General features: G+C 37.1%; 1 protein-coding gene across 1 annotated transcript in view; it reads right to left on the bottom strand.

Annotated features, from left to right (window-relative positions):
• The window catches only part of KREMEN1 (kringle containing transmembrane protein 1), a 34,231-nt gene extending 8,570 nt beyond the window's left edge, over positions 1–25,661 (bottom strand). Inside the window, exons 1-5 of the mRNA XM_089481701.1 lie at positions 25,655–25,661; positions 22,178–22,340; positions 15,612–15,703; positions 4,499–4,623; positions 1,887–2,040 (exon numbers count right to left, since the gene is read on the bottom strand). Of these exons, the coding sequence (XP_089337827.1) occupies positions 1,887–2,040; positions 4,499–4,623; positions 15,612–15,703; positions 22,178–22,340; positions 25,655–25,661 (541 nt within the window). The remainder of the gene's footprint in view (positions 1–1,886; positions 2,041–4,498; positions 4,624–15,611; positions 15,704–22,177; positions 22,341–25,654) is intronic.
• Positions 25,662–26,623: the final 962 nt, after the last annotated feature.

The following is a 26,623-nucleotide window of genomic DNA, read 5'->3' as shown; positions in this document are numbered from 1 at the left end:
TTGTATATTAGAAAAATGCTAGCATATGCATAGATTTTTGTTCTTTACATGTTTATGCTGTCACCCTAGAGGATCACAAACCTACAGAGGTATCCTGCAATTTTCCAACTGAAATTGTTATTAACCAGCTGTTAATATAGCGCAGTAAATAAATAGAAACCTATAAAGCCTACTCCTATAAGTATACATTCATGGAGACCTCACTAACAGTCTATGCTACACATTCACTATACATGTATTCTCACTATACAGACCCCACTAAAACATACCTCCTGTGACCTATTTATAGATATGTCTTTACTCGTGTAAGTACATCATTTAGCAGAGTGGTAATGTATTTTGTTTACACAGTTTAATTTATAATATTTTCTTTACTTTTTTTTTTATATGTACATTATTTTTACTTTTAGGGCTGCAGAACACTTTGATATCAACAAATATTCTGAGCTCCTAGAAAAATGGGACTTCAGGGGAAGAAAGTGGAACAAAGGGATTCCAGGCCCAAAGAGGGACTGTTTTTCCTAAAGCGGGACTCTTGGGAGGCACACTCACCCTCTACCCCACACCCTCACTAAAAACTAGTTTCACTACCGAGACCGCATTACAGACTCTCTTCCTATCTTCTTATCATATATATATATATAATGTGTATACACAAATATATACACACACATTTACTGACTTATTGGAAAGATCCAGAAAAGAATACACAGAGATTTGTAGACAAGGGTTTCAGGAATCTTCTATGAAAATGAAGTGTTCTTGGCATCCGAGAAGTAAAGCTCCCTTTTGTTTGGATTATGCGTGACCATGCTTGTCTAAGGCGCTCTGCACGTAGATGCACTGTTTATCCAGCTATTATATTTTGGTGGAACAGCACCTTAAAGAGTAAGAGAAAGAGCCATCCCGGTGATTATAGGGCTTGTTTGTGGTCCGACGGGCTGTGGGCGCATACAAACATACAAACATGATGGCTTATTCAGGCCACCCAGCCAGCATATTTTATGTCTCACGCATTGGCAACGTTTCAGTGGGCACGACTGCGTCAAGCTGGCACTCAGACATTGTGTTTAAGACATTATAAATTAAAAAAGTAAACACATGATCCCTGCCAGTGCGCCCTCAATGACCTCTCAGATGTCTCTGCATCCCTGCCATTTCATTTTCAGCTATTTTACATCTTTGGGCGGCAGAGTTTTGAAATGAAAACTCAGAAACGTTGGACCTGCTGCAAGCAGCTGTTGGTCTGGATGCCATGCTGGTGACATAGTCGTTTGTTGGACAATTGTCCTAGAGGCTCTGCCCTTTTATAAATTTACACGCAAGATCTGTGTGATAATGCTTTTTCTCACACTTAGTTGCTGGTTCATTTGAGCCTATGCCAAGCCTAGCTAGGCTGCTAAGAACCTCACAGCATTGAAAAGTTCAAGGCTGTAGTTGCCTCACTTCGCGGTAACTTTCGCAACTGTAAAGAAAACCAGACTTTGGGATGCTCTCATGCACAAAACAGGTTTCGCTTAATTTTTCACCTTATTTTGAAAAAATATATATTTATTTAGACACCACAGATGGCAGTTTTATGCAAAAAATGAAAGTTTTTCTTCATGATGAAGCGGTAGACACGCGATGCCTACCATTATAATACACTTTGAGGATATGCTCTAAAATTAAGTTAGATTCATTTCAAAACCTATGTACGAAGCGAGGTGTATGTGAAATGATTGATCAGAGCCAGCAGGAAACTAAAATAACTGTATAGAACTTTAAATCCGTTTCCAAAGAAATATTCATGAAACAAGCACAAGGCTACTAAAGGTTAATTGACACAGATGTATCTAAATATATCAAGTCAATTGTATATATTGATTTTGAGATGATGGACTCACAATCAAATAGAATAATACGTCCGTCTCCTCCGCAAGGTTGTGTGTGATCCCCAAAGCAGACGCTGTTACATTCTGTGCTGGGCGTCTCTCCATGTTTTCTGTAATCAGCATTGTTGCCGCAGAAGCATGCAAAGCCTGATTCAAGTCCAGCAAACTGGTATAAAGAGATGAAAAAAGGCCAAAGTTGAAAAATAACAAGTTTACTTCAATTCAATAGACTAGCACCATGGTTTCCTGCTTTTTTGGGGCTGTTACAACCTATTACACAGAAAGCCTATCTAGAGCTCTTAAACTGCAATGTCCACAATCCTTTTCCAACCAATTGGAATTATATTCTCTTATCAGCGTGCTATTAGAACAAAAATAGAGTGCTGAGAACCTTTAAAACTCACTGAAAAGGCACACCATTAACATATATCACACACATATATATATATATATATATATTACATACAGCTCGTAATAGGTATGAGATATGTCCTTCTTTAGGATGAACCGGAGATCAGTTAGTGAAAAACAAATCATTATTGTTGTAGTCAATGTGAGCCATGGATGCTGATGACATCAGTTTTCAGTGGCCCAACTTATGTCAGATCAGAAACACTCAGCTTGGACAAGCTTTTAACCATACTGCAAATCTACGTCTATGATGTTCCCAGTGTCTCCTGTAGTTTTTGAATGCAGGTAGATAAAACCAAGATTGGAAAAGGCCCGCCATGTATTACGATACAGGCCATTATAACCTTGTTCACATGCCAGTTAACCAAAGCTTCAAATCAACTGAAACGTATAAAATAATTCCATACCACAGTTACCAATCTTCCCTCTGTACACAGTAAACACAATTTAAACAGTAACTGCTCTGGGTAAAAATGCTTCCAATCCTTATGTCTGACAAAAGTCATGTTAAATGCATTAAGATACAGTAGAAAACCTACCTCCTCTCAGTCCAGTTTATATTCTGGTCATCGGCGGCCATTAAAATGACACTACCAGGGAAAAAAAAGAAGATGCATTCAATAGTAAAAGTAATATAACACAGAATCGCTTACTTGATTTTGTACACTTTATTTTTCCTCCCTGCCCCCCTTTTACATATGGTTCAAGCTTTTGGGTGTCCCTTTCAGTACAAGCTATATCCACATTGCGAGAGAAATTCAACGTGGTGGTGAAATTATACCGATGACTAGAGGACCTTTATATAACAATTTAATAACAAATTGGAGTAAGCGATTCTGAGAGTAAAACTTCCCCTATTGAGTGCATCTTTTTTTGGTACTATTTTTCATTCTTTCGTGTTGTATAGCATTATTTCTGTAGCACCGCTACCAGTAGTTTTCAGCAGTTTACACAAGGGGTATGAGATGTATATTAACACAGCAGGGGATTTTATTTTTTATAATATTTGGAGGCCACCAACATACAGTTAAAGGGACAACAGTGCATTTTGTAATGTATTTGCACACTCTCCCCAAAGGAAGAAGGGCAATCTGAGCCGATATCCATCCGGCATGATTGATGGCACAGTAGCCTTCTAAGACCACTATCAAGGCAAAGGTGAGGGTTTCCCATAGAAACATTCCTCAAGATAGACAAACTGGGACTGTTATTATTGAGTACAATAGAACAGTTCAAATTCCATAAGAAAGCGCTGGCTGATGTGCAGGAAAAGTCTAGGTGAATGTGATATTATATTCCGTTGGCCAGCATCTAATCATGCAAGTTGTAGCTATATATATATATTGAGATGCCCAAAGCCTATCATTGGGAACATTACTGGAAGGCCCAAGTATGGGAAGGTTCCATAAGCTCTCCTCTGGTCAGTTCCTCCCAGTTCCACCGTCCTTCACACTTAGCAGGATACAATGAACACAGCACTGACCTCTCTACGTAGCATCTGCCAAGCTAAGGTAATGATGGATTCATAGCTCAGTCTTGTCTTAGATACATGGAAACATAGAATTTGACAGCAGATTAGAACCATTCGGCCCTTCTAGTCTGTCCATTTTCCTGTTGTAAAGCTTAGATCTTAATCAGTCCTTGGTCTTAATCAGTCTTGGTCAACCTCCTTGGGTGTATTGAATTTTTGCGTGTATTCATTGGTAAAATGGTTTGCTTCATACAACATTTATTAACTAGCAGATTATGCAGGACCTTCTAAACTTAAAATAACACTTTAGTCCTCATCCCTGCATTTTTTTAAATTTATTTTATATATTATTTTATATATATTTCTGAAATGCACGTTGGAGTCTATTTTGCATGGACATTGATCATGCATTCTTTAGCTGGTAATAATTTCTGAACTAATCCTTACTTAGGAAATGCAAAGCTGTTTACATCCCTTTAACTACTACCAGACAACATATCACCGTCATAGTGAATTTGTTAATCTCCTGTCTTATATAAAACAATAAATCTACTGACACCATTTTACAAACTTACAGCCATCTGATAACAGGGGATTTAATGCCAGGATATTCATTAGGCATTATAAACTTAGATTTCTAATGCTTCCTTCAAAATAAAAAATGTCTCCTTGGATTAGCCATTTTGTTTTGTTTTTTTTAGTAACCTTCAGCTGGTCTGCTTAGTTTGGTTATTATTATTACCTTGTAACGCTGTTTCCGGCACATAGAGATGCAGGTCTGTATGGTCTGTTTGTTTGATGTCTCACTGATGCCAGTCAATGGAGGGGGATTCCCGTGGTCCCTGTAGCAGCCAAGATTGCCAGGCACTGAAAGAAAAGAAGTAGTGCTTAACTCTGGGAATCTAAAAGTACTAAAGAACAACGAAACAAACACATGACAAACACATATCAACTTCACACCTCACCCAAGTATGAGGCAAACAGCATATCTAGGGCATGGCGGACACATTTTGTACAGCCAAATAACTCGCCCCAATATTCTAGATCCACTGCCCCCGTCCTCATAAAAGCTTTTAGCTCCTTTTCACACACTCGGGTCTCAAACACACACTCCCGACATGACCAGGCTAAGCACTCTCCCCAGGCCAGGCCGTCCCTGAACATGCCTCACAAAAGTAAATGAATTGTATTGGATTTGGATTTTTTGTTTATATTCATTGGTGAAATGGTTACTTTTTGTACAACATTTGTTAAATAGCAGTTTATGTCTGTAAAATAACTGTTTAGTGCTCAAGATTCTATTTTTATTTTATATATATATATTAATTCCCCAACTTTGTCCACTTTGCATGGACATTGACTTAATTTTAGTTATTGGAGTTAGAAAACAAGACTTCTGTATGGCTTAACTCTTCTTCTGGCTGCCTCCTAAAATTAGTAACCACTAGTACTTAAAACATTTAATAGAGGTGTATGGCATGCACCTATAAATCATTACTGACATCATTTTTTATTGTTTTATAAGAAATTACAAAGTATAATCAGAAACAAATATTAACATATAGAAAAAGAAAATTGTACTTATTTTATAGAAAGCATTCTAATATTTGTCACAGGGTCTGAGGAATCATTTGATACACATGAAAACAATTTAACACATTTCTATGGTATCAGCGACTGACCATTAATGAAACTGGCTGAATAGATGGTGTGCACAAGGTTGTGTAGAAAAGCGTCATAGAAGAAATACAGTTGTGACCAAATTAGTGTCTTGTTTTACGTATGAAATGTCTGGTGTCATTAAAAATAAGCTTTTTTTTTAACCCTGACCTAATATAGAAAATGTGATTTTATTTCAAATTAATTTTATTGCAGACTGTGTAGTTATTATATCTGCAAAGAGCATCCGAGGTGACACCCAAGAAGATATTACAAATTCAGTTACAGTTTCCCGTTCTCATCCCAAAGCGTGCAGTCTATAGCTGTCTATCATTTTATTTCTATTAGATACAAGAAACCAGATCTGTTACATTCTTAGGCAGGTAATTGTGCGTGACCATGACAAGGTTGCCTCATTGGCAATGTATGGTTAATACTACTTTATCCCCAAGTTTTTTTTTTACAATAACATTTATTTCTGATCTCCCCAGCTGGATCCAGCTGTATTACAAACCATCCTGTAATGCTCACAGTTTTATTTTTATTCCCTGTGGCTGAACAGTTGGCTTATGGATGCCACGCCGATCTGTGCTCCACACCCAAGGGAGCCGGGTCTCTTTTAGCTGAGGGCCGCAACATAAACAGGGCGTACTAAGCTATGTGAGTCAAACAGGCTCCATTTGGGGCAGATGATCACTGCACAAGGCATGGGAGACACCGAATGACATACTTCAGACAAACTATAGCAGATCTACTTCTAGTTATGGCTTGTTTTAGAAAAAAAAATTTGTCTGCACTATGTTGGTATAATGTCTAGACACTATCTGAATCCTGGACTTTTTCTGACAACAAAACAGGGACGCGTCAATCTCCTGGACATTATGTTTAGCCTTGCACCTTATCTGCCAGAGGCTATTAGATAATTCAACTATATAACACAATTGTTGTGTAAATGTTGTGTAAACCATTGTTGTTCAACCATTTCTTGTCTCGTTAAGCCAGACTGTTGTGGCAGGGCTTAATACGAGTTGGACAGCTCTGGTATAAACTGATGGACAGTGATGCATTTGCAATGCGTTCATGAGAACATTTTATCATTGTGCATACGTCGATAAATAAACTAAAAGAAAGCATACTTAACAGTGGAGTTTGATGGTCCAGTAAACATTTTAGGAGAACACAAGTATTACATCACACTGGGAGCTTCTGGGAACTATCATGTAATTACAGATTAAAATAAACATACATGGTAGAAACCCATCTAATGTGTATATCACATTAGCATAGCTTTCTAACGTCGAAATGTCTCCATCAGCGGCCCCAACACACAGGACATTAGCAGGACATGATGGGACTATTCCATGAAATTTAAGACTGTTGGCAGATATACATAATCTTACCATCCTCCTCTGAGTTTTTCATTGCCGTTTGTTGATTTGCTGACCCTTTTTATTGGCAGATAAAACACATAAATTGAGCCAGATTGGAACCAAGAAGGCAAATAACAGGATAGGCCACCTATTGCTATTCTAGCTGTGCCACCTTTGGTCTCAGATCTCCACGGGTCGTTTTAATTAACAACTATATTTATACTAAAATCAATTGCTTTTATATAAATCCTATGGATTGCTTAATTTCAGAAGCAGAATTTTATTGTTTATCCACAGTGAAGCCCAAACCTTTAGCACACAAATAAAGTGGAAACTTCGCACATATTTCTTATATCGCTGTGGCTCTGACACCATCACTAAACTCTTGAAAAATAATCAATATGGCAGGACAATCATACAATCATACAAAGATTTTGGCTTACAAATAATCATAAAAAAAAGCTTTGGAATCATATCACAACGAATGTATTTAATGTAAGAATTTCTTACAAAGTAGAATGTTATGCTAATGAGATAACTGGAAATGTGCTCATCTAAATGTACCAGAAACTGTTTATTCTATATAGGTCATCAAAACCCTTTTACTTTTGTGGGGTGTCCTTTCACTTTAAGGAAGGCATTGCAGTTTGAGGATAGTAATGATCCTCCAATTATCTCTATGAAATGAGGTCATGGTGATATGCGTTTAGTTTCAAAACTGCAGCTCAGTGCCACTGTCTGATTTGCCAGAAAACGCCTCAGCGCTGTGGCTTGTCCTTGAAGTGTATTCTTTACGGGATTCTGGCATTTATAAATGTTCAACTCATCCTCCTGGCAGTGGGGATAAAACCTCGTAGCGAGGGACTGGCTCTGGCATGTACATCCAGCAGGGATAAAGGGTTTCGAATTCTCTAGCCATACAGTGTTATTCAGTGTAGGAAATTATAATACCGCAGCTTTTTATAGAACCATTGTGTGATACTGATGTTTACATTACATAGGTTTCTTAGCTCTCTATCAACAGCTTAAGAAATGTTTCAAGCAGGAAGTCATTCTAAAAATTACTAGTTTAAAATGTGTTTAAAGATTTTTAATAAAATTGTATACTATTTTTATTTTTCTCCAGCTCTAGTTTTATGTAAGAACATAATGTAAGTCACATCAGGCAAGGTGTCTGAAATCGCACTCCACAGTAAAAATAGAAAATGGTTGGTCTAATAGTTTGGTCTCCCTGCTTACCCTGCGTAATAGGCAACATGGTGCACATATATCAGCCCAACTTTGCCATTAGAAAAACCTTGGAGTGTGCAATTGGTCTACGGACTTCAAGTTGGACACCGGTCACTTGTTAGGTGCATATGCAAGATTTGGTCTACAAATGTGTTCAGTTGCACTAACTAGTTCCCAGATTAGTTGCATTTTCCATTACGTACATTTGCATAGTAACAACTGTATTGTCCCTTCTTCCATGTGAAACTGGCTTAGAGGGGGTTTTCCATGGACACAGCAAAAAGTGTTTGTGAATCCGACATGTAACACCCGCTGTTATGTGACCACCTGCGAACCTCAGAATGGAATAACCTATTGTAAGGGGTAAACCAGTAAGAAGAAAGATGTGTGCCTATAAATTATAAAGCAATACAGATTATTAAAAATAAATTCCTCTTATTAGGTAGAAAAAAGTGTAACGCCGAACAGTGTGTGGTGGTCTGAGGTTAGTAATGTGTGACCTAGAACAGTGTGTGGTGGTTTGAAGATAGTAATGTGTGACCTAGAACAGTGTGTGGTGGTTTGAAGATCATAATGTGTGACCTAGAACAGTGTGTGGTGGTTTGAAGATAGTAATGTGTGACCTAGAACAGTGTGTGGTGGTTTAAGGATAGTAATGTGTGAGCTAGAGCAGTGTTTGGGGTTTTAGGGTAGTAATGTGTGACCTAGAACAGTTTGTGGTGGTTTGAAGATCATAATGTGTGACCTAGAACAGTGTGTGGTGGTTTGAAGATAGTAATGTGTGAGCGAGAGCGGTGTGTATGGGAGTTTAAGGTTAGTAATGTATGTGCTAGAACAGGGTGTGGTGGTTTAAGGATAGTAATGTGTGTGCTAGAACAGTGTGTGGCGGTTTGAGGTTAGTAATGTGTGACCTAGAACAATGTTTGGCAGAGTCTCTTCTCTTTGTGTGATGATTACCTTGTTGAGACGATGTTTACCTTACTACAGTGGGCAGAGGTCAGGTAGAAGCCTGAATCAACTCTACTCACTGCCAGACACATTAGTTTCATATTAGAAGCGGGAAGGAAATATTCACCAACTCATATACTGATTCTGCCTCCAGAGATCTGGTTTCACAGAAATAATTAAAGCAGCTGCTACTTGTCAAATGTGAATTAAAGTCTTGGAGAGCATTAAAAATTCCTTATATAACCTCTACGTATTTTAATTAGAAGTACTCTATACAGTGGACACTGACATTGAACAAATGTTAAGGAACAATAGTGGTGCTTTGTGGGGTCATCTGTTTCCTCTATTGCTTCCCAGGGCAGAGTGCACACTTGTGCTTTTCTATGGGCATTTATGGCTTTGCTTCAACTGAGGTTTTACAAAGACATCAGTTATTACTACTGTATATTGCACTCATAAAGTTACAATTTTATAAACTCTACTGTGCATTTCTAGATATTTCTAGATATTTTCATTCCCAGTTGATACAGAAGATCTAAAGTTGCCATTCAGTGCAATAGCAATCCAGCTGCGAGTTAGAAAGGGGCAAAAGAAATAAAGATTTTTATCTTATGTTTTTTCCCCAAATGGTAAGATTTTGTACTGTGCTTCAGATTACTTTATTAATGGTGCTGTTCCACCTACGCGGTTTCATGTAACATTCATGCAACGTAATGCTGTATTAGACCCATCATTCCTAGTAATGTTGACCAAACCCATCACAGAAATAAATCTTTAACTAAGTTCAGTGGTAGGGAACATTTAGTTGTCATACATCACAAAAGCAAACACTTATGGCATAAAACTGATGGAGTCTTCAGATGACATTGATACTGTTTAATGGGACTTTTTAGACATCTCAGGTGTCTCTTCCTCAAATCAATCTGAAGAATAGACTTCTGAGGTCCTGAAAGCTTTTGTGATTATACATATTCTTCTATGGTGGCCAAATAAAAGGCATCAACATCGACTACAGTTTTCATATTCTCTTCTCCCAATATCACTATGTCTGTTTTCTTTAATAAAAGGGGGGCTTAGAATATCCTTAGATAAGTGCTGCATCATAAATTTGAGAGGTAAAAGAAAGATGTGTTTCAGTTTATTGAACTACTACAGTTCCTTAAAAACAAGAGTCATTTCTCCAAAGTCCTCCTATAGCTACGTCCATCCGCCATTTTCATGCTCATGCATGTTAAACAGCGAAGCAGGTGTTTTGTGTGATAGGTGTGATGGGATTTATGTGCGTTATAGGTTTGAGCCGTTTTGTGTGATAGGTGTGAGATCCCTTTAACCCCTTAAGGACCGGGCTCATTTTTCGTTTTGTACCCTGTGGGACCGAGGCTGTTTTGACACTTTTGTGGTGCTTGTGTTCAGCTGTAATTTTCTCCTCACCCATTTAGTGTACCCACATAAGTACCCAGACATGGCCCCCGATGCCGATCTCGGCGTTACTGAATGCCTCGACATCGAGGCATTACAGTAACGCCGTTTAAGCGAAGAAAGTGATCGTTGATCACTTTCTAAGCTTATTTAATTTTTTGACGGTTCAGGACCGTCAAAGGTCAATTAGTGACCTTCTTGTCATGACGGTCCTGAACCGGCAAAGGTCGCGAAGGGGTTAAACCAGCGTTCACTCCCATAACACCTATCACCTAACACACAAAGGTAACAGCCCTTCTTTGATGTTAGGCTGAGCAGTGAAGACAGACAGGATAAAATGGCCTCTGAAATAAGCTTATTTAAGATGGATTCCATAGTACATAATATAAAAATCTGAGAAAATGAGAGGGAAACAGCATGTTTAAGAGCAAAGAACACAGAGAGATGTTTTATCTAAGTGGAACAGGATCTTTAACCATACATTTGATCCTTTTTTTCCTATGCACCATCATTTCGAGTACTTTTAGTTTTTCTGTACTTTCTTGTTAATTATACTCGGTACTAATCACCAGGCCTACGTGACATGGAATTGTAAAATCATATATCTTGGCAGGCCATGTAGTCTGGATGTTTTTCATGCAACCTTTTATACTGTTTCCTGAGGAAGTGCCTGGGCAGTCACATAACGTGCACAGGTTCTCTTCTAATCCTATTAGTATCTTGGTATCTTATTTTATTTTACTCTTTACTATTGTTAAATCCTGCAAGCTTTGCATACAGCATGCAAGATTTGTTTTTTTTTACCCGGACATTTAGCTTAATTTGGTAACGCACTCGACTTGTAAGCTCTGCAAATGTTACATATTTCAGTATTCAAATATTTCATAAATTATCACTTAAAATGTGCTATATAATTAACATAATATCACAAATGGCTGAAACGTTCTAAAAGAAAAGGGAAAACACAGTATATAGCCTGCTGTTGTATTTATTCTGTTCATCTGTCACACCTATGTCTCTTTATCTTGACCTAGATCTCAGTATCACATCAGGTTTATTTATTTAATTGCTATAACTGTGGGATGTACTCTCACAATGTATAAATAATAATCCAGTAATTAAAACAATAATATATAAAACTAACATAATATAAAATAATAATAATCACTATCTCCTCTTGGACATTTACAGCTTTTCCTCGTAATGCATAGGAAAGTCCTTCAGACTCCAGGGTTAATGAAGACACTAATTTGTCTTCGTTTTCTTTAATTTATACAGCTTTTCAGTATCATCCACACTATTTTTAGAGTAAGACATCGGACAAGAAATAGTCTTTTTTTATTCCCATACTTGTCTTTCTTTGTCCTTTTAAATCATAAAGAATTTTCTTCTAATTTGTAATCTGAAGCAAATGTTTATCAATCACTCTGGCTTTCCCCATCTTAATTAAGAGTTATGAAAAACGCAGAAGGGGTACAAATGTAAAAATGAACATGTACTGATAGTGGAAAAAGAACATAGATGCATGCGGAATAGGTCTATGAATGGACCTCATACACATGAAGGCAAGCTTTGCCTCTTATTGTGGGGGCTCAACATTTGCATTTTTAAACACATACAGGGATGGGGTTATTCAATGGAATCAATGCTTCTCTCCATACAGTAAACTGTTTGTAGAGTGTTGAAAGACAGTTCAAGTATTTGTTGAGAGATTAGCAGCTGCAGCACTCAACGGTCCTTTTAAACTGGTTGACTTGTATAACATGGAACCAGTGGGCTGTGTTTAAAGGATATTTGTCTTTGATTCACCCTGGACAACCAGACTATTTAAACGAAACACTCGTACTGTTTACATTGCTGGAGTGGAAAGTGCATGCATGGCAATGTACAGCTGGCTCATTCCTTTACTCCTATTTGATACCCTCGATATCATGCTTTCCAATTTTTCATGACACTTTTGCCCTCTTACATTTGCACGTTGTAATGAGGAAACATCATGTTATCACATTGCACATCATAATTCTTTAGTTATTACCTTCCTCTTGTTTCAGTTATTCCCATTCCATAACATGTTGTTGAGTGTATGTTGAGAAGATACTTTGATCGATTCAGTCATACATCTTGTTTACCTTACGCAGTCTTTCTTCCAACTTTCTTTCTATCACATCCCTTGTTGACTGATAACTGAACCTCCCCACAACGGTTTTCATATCAGATCCTTTTGGTGTTTTTCATTCCCATTTGTTCCTTTGGGGATTCAACTGCTAATTTCACCACTACATGCCCAAAAATCCTCACCTGGCTTTGTATATTTTTTCTTGGTTGGTCTTCATAGCTATGTTGCCCCCTCTCCCGTCTTTCAATACAGAAAACTAAACTACCGATTTTAAATATTGCTCACACACTGTAAACACTTTGAAACTCACGGTGGTAATGAATGTTTTCTCCACTGCAATCCTTTTTCTAAAACACCTTCTGCCAATGTTACTCTCATTCTTCCCCTCTGTCTAGTCCCACACTTCCCACCCACCCTTATATATCTAATGTTTTATCTACTTTTGCACCATTTTTCCCATCCTGCTCATCCTTTTTTCTTTCTATTGTTTTTCATCTTCTTCTCCCGACCTTTCCCTTGCATCCTGCCATTCTCTGTGCCAGGCAGACTCAAAAGATGTCATATTTATGAAATAATGCAGCTCATAAAAAAGGAAAGAAAAATCATAACTATGCAGTAATACTGTTATATTGGAATATGCTCCTAATATCATTATTCTTTTGAGTCAGATTAAGACACTTCTTATCAGATGTGATGTATACTGGAAATTAAATCCTACCATTCTGCAAATCTGTACATTACCAAGCACACCTGCTATGTATTGGTAAGTGATCAGCTTTGACAGGAATATTAAATATGTAATACAGTCTGATTGTTAGTACACATTATGATGGTTTATAGAAAAACCACAGGCTACATTTTGCCAGATGGCACAACTTCAAAGTTCTATGCCACCAGACATAAAAAGCGTTTCTGTATGCAAATGAGCTCCTACCACTTTAAAAGCAGTGGTATGGTTTCTACTTCTCTGGAAATTCATTACACATCCTTTAGTGACCTCAGCCGGGAGTGTTTTATTTTCCCTCATCCCACTCTGTCCTCCCTATAATGTAAATAATGGTTTTGAGGGCCCAGTACAATTCTTTTTTTGGATCTACAGTGGCTTTAGACATCTGTAAAAAATATAGCTACGTCTTAGAGAGGTGTATTTACTAGCCTGAGACTTCAATGTTCGAGCTTCTTGATATCACTACGGAAACACATCGAATTTTTTATCGCGTGGCTATATAATTATACTGTTTTTTGTGCGCTTACTATAAAGATATTATAGTATACAGGAATGGCTAAGCTGGCCCTGCAAAATGATCAGTAAACAAGTCCATGGTCCATTTGTTTAACAAATTTTGTTTCCCACTCTTTTGGTTCTGAAGAAAATCATTGTCAAAGTAAAAGTGAAAACCAGTGCTCGTATAGTGAATGGTGTAAAAAATATATGAAAAAATAGGGTACTTCCCTTCTTGCCGGATATACAGCTGCAACCCTGAACAACACTCTCCGGGTGTTGAAATTTTACAAATGGATTCAACTTAGGAGTGCACCTAAGTGATCTTCTTGATCTGCTTCTCCTCTGTACCAGCTATGTTAACAAGGCATCCGCAAAAGGAAGGAGCCACGGTGCACGGCCCCTCCCCAGAGTGGAGGAACAGGGGAGAGGCTGTCCCCGTGGGGCGCACCTTGGCTCCACCCGTTCATGGAGAAAGAAAAGTGGTTCTGCACTGCTCTTTCACAGCGTCTACATTATTCTGGCCTCTCAGAGTACTTCCGCATCAGGCTAGAGCCACAGGGGACACCCTCTCCCTGTTCCTTTAACGGGGGAGAGGGTGAGTGTGGAAGTTCTCCGGGTGGCCTGGTTAATGGATCTTATACAGGGGGGAAGTGGATAAGGAAAGACGACAGAAGAACAAGGAGAGGCAAGAGAAGAAGTGGTACTGTGGAAAAATGAGACAGAGTGAGTGATAATGAAAAAGCAACAAAATACAAATGAAAATTTGGAGCTCTCTGCTTCATTTTCGCTTGGGGCTCTTTCTTTGTTTTCTCATAAATTAACAAAATTGGCAATACGTATCTGAATGCACAAGTATAATGATTAGTTAAATCAGTAAACTGAAGTATCAAGAAACTTCCTACAAGCATTGGCAGATATCACTTTATATTTTAAGAAATGTGCGCAGAATTATTTTTTAAAACACACATATAATTCAAAGAGGGCAGACTAGGTGGGCTAATTGGTTCTCTTCTTCCGTCCCTATTTCTCCAGGAGCTCTGAGTTATCTCGGACAGGATAAGGACTTTGCATAATGCTTCGATAGGAACACTTTTCTGAATATTGGAAGGGTAAATAACCACAGAATAAAAACAAAAAATTCTTTACGCTACAGTGTTCTTTAAATGTTAATAAATCAAAAAGCCAAAGGCATACATTAGGACTCTATTAGTCTTTACATTTTATAATGGTGGTTCTCTAACCAGCCCTCAAAATCCATTAACCATTCCAGTTGATAGACATCCCTATTTGAACAAGACAAATCATTCTGAAAGTGACCACATCAGCCATATCTTCCAGGAGATACCTACATTTCACATTAAATACTTCACATTTTATGTATGGGTGTGTGTTATTTTCTCATAATTTTTTAACACACTGGAGAGCACAGTGTGCCTTAAGGTTACAGGCCTCGAACACAGAGAACCTGTGCTGGGATGAAGACAGTGATGTTAATTGGAAAGGTACGAGACATATTATTCTACGTTAGTGAACGAAACAGTATCAATGTTGTTGCACAATATGACATGTTTTTAATTGGTACGTGAGAATTGGGTCATGCTAAAAATCTGGGATCCATTACTATTTTTGGAATGCAACATGTAAAAATTGTGGAAACCCATAAAAATTTAACATTTAAAAGAAATTATTATTAGTAATTAGAATAATTTTATCTCACAGCAAGTAGCATATTTTTTTATATTTCCATTAACTTACTTTATTACTGCGACTCATGTTTATGTTAAGCACTTATTATTTGGTATCATAGTTTATACTCATATATTACACAACAAATTCCATTGTTTCAATGTAAAAGCAAGGGTTTGCTAAAAGATTAATTTGGTCTTACTTCTGCAGGTTGGAATGTCACAGTATTTCCAATATACACTATCTTCATGCTCTGCTATGTAACACCAGGGACTCACATCACCATCTGGGTTCCTGAGAAAAAAAGACAAATTCATGTTAATTCATGCAATTTTGGTTGCACCCCTACAATATGAGAAATAAAGACATCTTAAAAACATTAGTTCACTTCACTTGAGGGATTTTTCTTTCATTGAACCAAGTTTTACCCCAAGTATACGCAATGTTTACACTTTATTACATGTGTCTTTACTCCCACAATGAAAATAAATACAGCTATCAAATATCACTAATGCTTAAGAACAACGGGGAGTCTCTGCAGGGTGTATGGCTTTATTTTTTATTTTCTCGTTGTACTTTTCAGAAGGTCGATTACCCCAGGTCTGCACATTAATCTAAAAAAATATACATTTTCCTAAAGAAGAAACCACAAAGAATGTAAAACTCGTAGATTTATTTTTTTTCATAAACATTAGAAGAACCTATACTATCAATATGAATTTGTCAAACATGTTACAACAAATGAAACACATTTTATTCTGCCTTGTGAAATATTCATGATGTCACATAAGATGAACAAGACCCATATGGACGCTGTGTGCCAAGGTATCAATACCAATAAACTCCACAAAAACATATCTTTTCTGAGACTTGTGATTCTATGGAATTTGATACTTTTTGTAGAAAATTGTGTTTTCCAAGGATTCCCCATCATTTTTTGTAAACAGTTCCATTTTTGTTACTGCCTCTTATCCTAACTTTGTATGGGAAACATGACAAATACTGTCCTGCAAAAAAGGTGTTATTTTGAAATGATGCTGGTAGCCAGAGGTATTAAACAAATACAAATACCAAATCAACTACATATTACAAGTCTAGAAGAGAAATGGCTATTTCAGTATGATGTGCATAAAAAGATATTGCTAAAACCAAAAATATTTTCAAACAGGGAAGAAATATTTGTAAGGGCTTATTATTTATTAGCTGTAGAAAAAAAAGCCCTTAGAAAAAAAAGCCATACCATATATTATGAATTAATGTCTTTTTTTTTTTTTTTAAATGTATAGTATTCAAAGTTATGAATAAATAACTTCATATTTCTCTTTTTTAATGAACAACCTAATATTCCTCTATTCTTTCTTCCTCAGCGTACAAGGAAATCCTCTCTGATATATCTGTAAGGAATATAAACTTGAGACGTGATGTTAATATCTTTATAGTAAGCGCACAAAAAACAGTATAATTATATAGCCACGCGATAAAAAATTTGATGTGTTTCCGTATGTGGAAGAAAGGAAGAGCATTAATAAATATTTGAGCCAAATTCTTAAATAAAACTAAAGTGAAAAGACCCACCTGGAGCTCCTGAATTAGTAAGGAATGTCTGATAAATAACAGACTGGATTACGTTGCTTCTAAAAACAAACACATTTAAAGCAACAATCTATACTATGAGAACAGATCTGGATTCTCAAATTATCTTACTGTCAACTCTATGATGTTCTGCCCCCGAGAAGGTAGTTGAATACAACAGCACAGGGAACTTGCACACTTGTGGATTGCACATTTTATGTACATCATTTCTTGTGTGCTTGGAACCAGTCCAAAGTTTTTATGGGGTGACAAGTGCATTTTGACAAGCACATTTTGAAGTGACAGTTTCATTAAAAAATGTTTATGGAGAGCAACGGTTTTAAACGTGTGAGTTAGAAATCCTTAGAGATATGTTTTTAACGTTCCGTGTTTTTCATAGAAATAAAATTTCGGAAAAAAATTTGGAACGTCCACGCATTTACTTTTTTAACTAAACAAACTGACACTTGGCAAACTGTTAAAAAAAACAATATTAAAAGTACTAATTTCCTCCCCTATAAAGGAGCAGTTACATTTGTTTGCTTTTAGGAGTTAGTGAAGCAATCAGTGTTTGCTTCACTGATGCTCTTCTTTCAGTGAAACAAGCAGCATATAATTGTCTTTTCTGGCAGCTGCTTTGTGTCTTGTGGTAGGCATTACTACTACTACTAGTACACCATACAATGGCATTGACAGGATTGTTCCTTTAATTAATAAAAGTTTAGGTAAAAAAAAGCTTCCAGTGCTAGCACAAACATGCACATTCACAGATACCAAGTTCTCCTGAAGAACTAGCATTCCTGCCACTATTTACTGTAGTTTGGGGTAGCCGTATTAGTCCAGTGTATAAGAATGCAAAAAAACAGAATGTTGCAGAATCTTGTAATACCTTTTTTATTGGACTAACAGTAATTACTGTTAGTCCAATAAAAAAGGTATTACAAGATTCTGCAACATTCTGTTTTTTTGCCACTATTTACAAATAGCCAAAGAGGGAAACTTTTATTTCAGGGAGTGTGGCTAGACTAGTGTCAAGGGCACAGGTGTTTATGTTACTTACAACCTACAGATAGATGTTTGGAATAATTAAAAAGAAGCAGGTAGAAGAAGAAGAATGTGCTTATAAGCTACTGTTTTATACACACTGTTGATACTTTTAGGGCTGAAAAGATACTGTGATACACTCATCAAACAGTATGATCTCCTACAAAAGTAGCTCATCAGAAGAGGTAAATGGGGCCGAGGGAGTATGGAAGAGCTTCCTATGCCATGTGAAAGAACAGGAATTGCCATGATAAGACATGGGCATACATGCCTTTTTACGATTTCAGTATGTATTATATATAGTACTCATGTTCATTTGAGTCATCAGTTTAAATATGGTATACTTATTCTAATAAATTAATATGGAACGGCAGGCTCACCCTCCCATTCCTTCAGTGGTGATGAGAACAGTATGCAGCTGCTAGCCAGAGCTTTTTCTTTTTTTTATAAGATGCTGTAATTCATGCATAAGGCCCCCCCATCTAATCAAAGACAGATGGGGACAGATTTGCATCATCACCCCCATTAATAAAACAACCTGCTTGGTTAGTTAATAAACCCTAAGGTCAAACGGTCAAGTCGCTCAAGTATAAAAAAGATAGAAGGCTGACTCTTATCATACCTCACTCCTGCAAATATATAGGTATATAAGTGGTTAAAAAACTGTTTGAAGTGAAAGGCCACTTTATATGGCGCCCTGTAATGGGTAGTCTTGTTTAAAACACTGGTGTACTTGAAGGTCACAGTCCTGGAAGCGTTTTAGGATTTCGTAATTGAATAAGGTTCTCTTTGGTGTTGTATCCCTTGAAGACTAGTGTTATCAAACCCTGATTTAAGGTGTAGTGTTTCCCATAAAAACATGGGGTAAGATCTCTTTGAGAAGAGCCAAAGTAGAGTCCCCTCTCTCCATCTGAGAGAAAATATGATCTATATTAATGACTGCCTTTAAAAAAAAGTTCTAGAGGCAGCAGTAAAATTAAAACTGCCCAATTCCCTTCCTGCACAGTTTGTATTTTTTGTGAGTTTCCATCAGACAAGCCTGCCCACGTAAAAGAAAATAATCGATTTTAGATTCTCGGGAATGGCTCTTACATTGACATGATGTGCCTCAAAGGTTTGTTCAAGACTTCACCATCAATTCCTACTACCCAAAGTAGCACCAATTATATCCATGCACTAACCCTGAATTTATTTATATTCTAATTACCTTACACAATACATCCAAGGTCCGGAGAGTGATCTCTCTGAGAGACTTGTCATCCCACTGACCTATAAAGATGACACGGGGTCGACCTTTGGTAATTTATAGGGTCCGCTGCTAAGTAAGCATTAGAGCTTCTATGGAGAAGGAAAAGAATGGTTTCATTGTTTTACAGCAGATGTGATCAGTAGCATTGGGGCTTTCGCAAGATATCACTAAATCTCCGCAGGATTCAATAACGTCTGCATAATTACCCATGGAATGGACTGTATGAAAAATACATTGAACTGGCAGAAAAGCGTAGAAATGCATTCCGCTTATTCATTAGTAACTCTGGCCTCCAGTATTTTGCCAGTCCCCACCTGTTTATGGTATCAGTTTGACGGGGAAATGTATTTAAGCAAAATCTTTTGGAAGTATCAGCACAGAACTTCTCTATGGCACTGGCAGAATTATTTCCCCATCTGTTAGCACAATGGGAAACATGAAACCAACTGGAACTCTGTCTATTCTGCGGCGCTCCATCTTAAAAATAAAATGGCACAATTTACTGAATATACGAAATACAACACTGTCTGTGTATATCTGCCTACTTTGTTAAAGGAAGCCGTGTTACACCAGTGGCATGTAAAAAGTGAGATTTGCATTAAAAAAAGCCTAACAATGTATAGATTACAGCAATCTACGGTCCCATAAATTAATTAGATTAGTGTGATAAGAAAGTAACGGGGCAAAACATTTAATTGTAATTGAATACATTTACAAATGAACGTTTAAACGGAAAGCAAAAAAGCGTGGAACTAATATTGGAACTAATATTAAATGTCGTATAAAGTTCAAGTAATCCTACGTCCATATTTCGTCCTGTCTTTTTGGTACTGAAATGGTTAATTGTCTTGATTTAAAATGTCCTTCTAGTTTATATATTTCATTTGAGTACTTTTGGCTCTTTATGGAGTGGTTCCGGGGGCTGCATTGATGAGTAACAGGGATACAGTAATTATTTGGTTGTGTTTCATCGATAGGTTAAGTTTTTTTGGCTGGTTTCACCTATGTAACATCCTGTTTCACACTCTGCGCTGTATCATAAACACAACACTTGGAGATGTGCATGATCATGCTCCTTTGATGTTGTCTATCTTGTTGTTGAGTTGAACTGTTTCTGCAGATTTGTTTATACAGTTCACAGCAAGGTATCTCACATGACTTGGTTCCATTATGCATCTTGGTCTGTTCTGCGATTAATTATCCATTGGTTCCTATCTGCTGTCAAATTCTATCTTTCTAAGGCAGTCCAGTGAATATGTCTATATACAGGGGATCCTCTTGTTAGAAGAGGCTATGAGATAAAAATCTTTCCTTCAAATTCCTTCAAATGTCCTCTAGTGTGAGGTTGTAAGAATCAGCCTGAAGAACTTCTGCATTTGCTGCCAACAATGTTTTTGAACTTTGAAAGAGTGACTTTTGTATGTATTCCGAATTTTTATTACCCCTCACTTGGGTTTGCTTCCTCAAGGCACATATGACTTCTCACTTTTTGACTTCTGACAGTTTGGATAAAATATTAAAAAATCCACCAAAACAGGACAGCTTTCTTTCACTTTCTGCATCTCCCTTCCATTTGTTAAGGAGTTTCTTATCTTCATAGGTTATTGACAGGGCACCAGCTACTGCCACAAGCAGCTGTCAGATAGTCTGCTTTTTATTTAATATGTTCTGACATCCGATGCTGTTCTTCCAGCCTTACACTATAACATTTAAATGTCCCTCCTATAACCTCTGCCTCTATTTACACAGTGACCCAGAGCATGAATGTTTTTCCCTGTTTAACACAACGGCAGTATAATAGCTACTGCATATACCTTACTATAGCCACATATATCCAAGATATCTGCAAAGATAAAACTTCTTTCAGTGCTTTCTTATGATGCGCAAGCAACGTTTAAGAGGTCACCAAAGCTATATAACAATTCAATGCTGAGCATGCATATGACAATTTAATGAACGAAAAAAAATATTTTTATTTAATGCACAACCGTGTGCTTATTAATGTTATTATTTATTGTTTTATATAGCGCCACTAGATTCCACAGTACAAAAGTACGCACTCCACATATTAGGGTAAAAACATGTTGGTGTGAAAACATATCTTTAACTAATTTCATTTGTTTCTTCCAAATTCTACACTCAAAATAAGAATTGGCTCTTCTCTAAACTATAAATGTATGCAGCCTCCATGAGATTGCAAGTTCAAAACCCATTGAGACAAACTCATTTGGGTATGTGTTTGACAATAAGAAAAAACAGATTAAAGGCCAGCAGGTTGCAATGTTCAGACAGGTAGCCTGGGCCACAAGACAACACAAGCTGACATTAAGCCAGTAGCTACAGTAAAATGGAATAACTATATGCTTCTCTGTCTTTACAAGTTCATCCTGTCACATAATGCTGTAGTCAGTGTTAGAAGCCAAGCCAGGGATCTAAAAATATCCCTTTCGCCTGCTGTTCAATTGGCAAGCTTGTGTTTGCCAGCTAGAGATGCCAGCACTGCAGGGTACATACACAGCTACACAGCATGGACATGGTAATAGGAAGGAACTCATTTAGCTTTGTGACAAAATGTCTACAAATAAGCCTGTTTTATGATGAGTTACACTGGTGTCCGGGTAACAACTAATGCTAGAAACTGTTTCTACTTTACCAGCTGCAACCTAGTCATACAATCTGGGCCAAAGTAGTGTTTGTTGCTAGCATAAGCCTGTTTGGCTGCCTCGTGCAGAAGTTGGAAATGTTTGCTTCATTCTCTCAAAAGCTTCCTGAAAGAATTGACATTGATATGTACAGAATAAACATAAATATGAAAATAAGCCTAGTACAACTAACCAGAAAGATTAATGCATGATTATATTTTGTAGTGAGACGTATTATCTAAATGTCATCTCCCTTCATACCTGCAGTAGTTGTGATCGCCTAAACCACCTTCACCATTGGGATATTTCAAGGTGTTGTACGGATGTTGGAAAGTCTCATTCCAGAAGAGGCATGGCTTCCCACCGTCAAGGGATGTCTGATTCTGCGTCCCCCTGTAGTCAGCTCCGTTCACTGTATAGCATTCTAAAAGACAAATATTAATATTTACTTAGAAGCAAAGGCCTTCCTAAGCCAAAGGGTTCAGTACAACAGTAGAGGATAGCTGGGCCCCGTGTTTGGACGTATTTAAGTGTTTAGTAAACAGATCCAGATCAGGATTAGCTACGGTTAGCTCTTCACCTGTTTCTAAACACCATTGATTATTTGTCTTTGGCCGCCCACAGACTAGTGGAGAGTCATTGTTCCATGGTATCTAGACAGCAACCCTCTGGGTACCCCTTCCCAACTCTTGCTTCAGGTGTCATTCGCTCATCTATTCAACTTTTTCTGTCTTAAAGATTGTTCATGATAAAATATTGCAAGATTAGGAGTCCATTTCAGTGGTTTATTTGCAAAGCTAGCCACAGTATCAAAGTGTACAGTTTATTTGATTTCTAAACATGGTTAGGCAAAAAGATTTCTCTCTGCAACCAAAAGCTCAAGAAACTGTAGTTGTAAGATACTTGATCTTCCACAGCTGCTCCATTCTATCTTTAGTCACTATTTTGAACACTGGTGCCATAATCTTCCTTTGCTTGATATATTTCAATACTCTTTGATCATAATTAAAATGTGTTTAGATATAACAAGTATCTACAGATCCAAAGGGGTTAATCTGACAGCACTGTGAAATTCTTTTCCTCTAAAAGAATAAAATAAAAATAAGTGATTAGGTACATATTCCTGTACAGATCTTCTTGATGATATTGTTCCCAGGCCCTTAGCCTGTCATGTTACTGTGTCTCAAACTTGTCTGGCATCTCAACAGTGGAGAAATGAAAACAAGGTGTGCCCTTCTTTGAAATAAAACAAGATTGTAAAAAGTAAAACATCCACCAGCACCCATGACTAAACAAATCTGACCAAGCTAAACCTGATCCTGCAATTAAATTTCTTTTAATGGTTCTCTTCTGATCTCCAGTTCTCTAGCTTGGACTCATAGGATAATGGATTCCATCTCACTATACATGGTCCATCTGTATTTCATCTATTTAGCAGGTTGTGTGATGTTCACCTGTGGGGTCCATATTTTTATCGTTTATGGTCCCTTTTCCCATGTGGTGACAAATTCCTTTGTTCATGTGAAGGTCCAAGCAACATATTGAACACAGACTTAAGAACATTTCACGCAGGAAATCATTAACAGCTCATTTGTGAGCTTTTTCGGAACTGATAATTGCCTCCCTGAACCCTGTAGCTACTGGTCAAATTATTCATGTGACCACAAGCTATACTGTCAATGAGAAGAGAATCCTCAAGCTCTTTGTTCAAGCACTCAATGGTGCTACATTTATTTATTGTCCAAATATTTTTTATCTTTTAAATGACATATTAGAAAATGAGCAAAAATTACTTTTTTCAAAGGTGAACATATTTCAGGGATAAAATGGGCAGACTAGGTGGTCCAAATAGCGGTTCTTATCTGTTTAAGATAAAGTTTAAGTAAGGACACTTTTCTTTTTGGAGGGGGGGCTATAATCATAACTATGGGACAAGGCCTTCAATGACCTTGTATCTGTTTATGTAATTGAATATGGCAATTATAATGAAAAATGTGCATTATTCAGACAATTCACACATACGTTTTAATTTTTTTATATAAAAAGGATTCTCATAAGATGTGATATATTCAAATCCACAAAACATTCTGAGCTCCTAGACAAGACACAGATCGGAGAAAGTAAGGACTGATAGATTTAAGTCTTGAAGAGGGTATCTTTACCTACAAAAACTTGCTAAGCTACATAAAAAAATCAGAGTGAGGTACAGTTAGAAGACCAAATGAAAGAAGGAATAAAGGTCCATGAGATAAATTGAACAATGACAAATGGAAAACTATGTTTTCAGGGAAAAGCATTAATTGGAGTGAGGGTGAGGAGAAACACTTTCTATGAGGAGACCAATATATATAGTGAAAGGTAAAGGAATAATAATTATTCACTAAACAATGAAATTATTATTCTCGGTTCTTATCTGGCCTGCTAGCAGTCCTTCAAACCATTATGATAGTGAAATAGGCCAGGTCTCTGCCTTACTCTTTAAAACAAGATGGACAGCAGTAGGTACATAAAGACCAGATGTTGTTTCATCCCAGACAGAAAAGCCACTTGTGTTAAGGGAAAACTGATAATTTCAAAGAGTAGACGGAGTGATGCAAACGATACAGGAACTCTACAAAGGGATGTTTAGGGGAGGAGAAAAGGATTTGACGAAACAAGAAAAATCTAGCCAGAAATAAGCAAAGTCTTATATGTGACAAAGTGTTCATTTCCCCCCTTGGCCTTTTATTATAATTATTATTATTATAATAATTATTTATTGTTTTATACAGAGCCTTCATGCTCCGCAGCACCGTACAATAGGTAAACAGGACATAACAAGTAGTATATAACATAGTAATTTGATTTACACAAACAAGGGGTAAGGAGGGCCCTGCTCAAACGAGCTTACAATCTTTTAACCATGTAATGGACCTTGAAGAGTTAATGAACGCACAGTGCTCCCAGACTGCCTTTGATAAAAAGAACAGTTAGCTGCTGGAAGATATGCGTCATACCCTACAAAGCATTGGGTATTTTGGGTGGTTTTGAGTAAAAGCCAATTGTCTTGAAAGCAAAATACCCTATTTTAGTACAGTCCATGCACTCTGCCACAGGATGAGGTTATAAAGTTTAATTACAAGGGTCAGACTGAAACCCGTCATCATCCAAGACCAATTTTTTGGCAGGAATTTTACTCACAAATATTTATTCTGTGGGGTTGAGAGAAGAAGTCTTATTGTCAAATGTTACTGTAAGTTGTGATTACAAATATGAGAAATGCTTTTTGCCGCCCCAATGACTGCGTCATTGGCGTCTAAGGGACACCCAGTCACGGAGACATAAAAATATTTTCTGAGTCATCTTAATTCATGCTTAGATCTATGCAAGTATCCATTTACAGGCACTAATTATTTTAATCAGCAAACAGTATTTCATAGGTTCACATAGTGTATAGAACTGTATGGATTTAGGAAAAAAAATCTGATTAGCCCATATACACACTTAAGCGAAGTACCGCACTCGGTACATAAACTTGTAAAGAATGGATTTTCGCATCTCTTTTGCCACTGACAAAGTGTTTTAATGGAAACAAGTAAAAAAAGATTTTGTTGATTCTTTTGATATGACTTTGACCTTAGATGGAGAAGCTGGCTAGAAATATAATATGTTTGCAGATTCTTACCGTCAGCCCCAATTTCTTTCAGTTAGCAGGAGCCTTTATTCCAGTCATTATTTGAAAGTTATGTGTTTACTAACCTGCCATTCTATATCCTGCCTACACTCTAACCTTATAATTCCCATTATTTATCTTTTGTGTTGGTTTGATCCACATCTACAATATACTATTTACTTTGTCTTTGTCAATCGACATGACACATTCTTTTCTGCCAACTGGGTAGTTGTATTTTGTTCAGTGGTTTTTAGGACTCATGTACCTTTTCTCAAGGACAAAACAGAAGATCTGGTTACGGTACAACATGAAAGAAACGGATTAAACATAATAGACATGGCCTTTTGTCCAATGCATCTGATTATTCACTTTGTAGGCAAGTAGAATACGAGTCTACATAAAGCAAATCCAATCCTGGACTGATAATACTTACGGTGTATAATGGTTGCAAAAGGAGTTCTATACTGAGGTAACAACATTAGTGTTATTCACTTTACAGACTGCTCCTCCCTTGCTATTTTCATTGCTAAGGTAATTCTGGGCTATGTACACTAAACTATCCTTACATGACTTACCTTAACAGACAGCTTTGTCCGTAGAAAGCTTATTATTATTATTATTATTATTATCTATCTGGGCTTTCATTCTTTGAGGTTGTTTTACTGATGAAGTATCTTGGGTGAAAATGTTACCATGAGAATGGTTGATAGTTCTTTTTATGTAGAGCAGTGGTAATCAAACTGTGGCTCGCATACCACCAGTGTTCAAGATAACAATCCTTCTATATGCTCCTCATGAAAGAGTGGTTAACTAGAATAGGGCTGAAACAACTAATCGATAAAATCGATAATTAAAATAGTTGACAACGATTTTCATTATCGATTAGTCGACTCGATTTTTATCAATTATAAAAAGAGGTTTTTTTAGAGCAAAGGCTCTGAAAAACTCCTCTCCTTATATAATCCGACCTCAAACAGAGATCGGATTATAACACTAGAATCCAGATCCCCCGCAACGCTGCAGGGGACCTGGATTCCCCTCACTGTCAGCCGGTG

The sequence above is a fragment of the Sceloporus occidentalis genome, unplaced genomic scaffold (genome assembly GCF_023333645.1).
Source record: "Sceloporus occidentalis isolate IW3139 unplaced genomic scaffold, rSceOcc1.0.p SCAF_16, whole genome shotgun sequence".
Taxonomy (NCBI): Eukaryota; Metazoa; Chordata; class Lepidosauria; order Squamata; family Phrynosomatidae; genus Sceloporus; species Sceloporus occidentalis.
The sequence above is the reverse complement of the archived record's forward strand: the minus strand, read 5'-3'. Positions and strand labels throughout refer to the sequence as shown.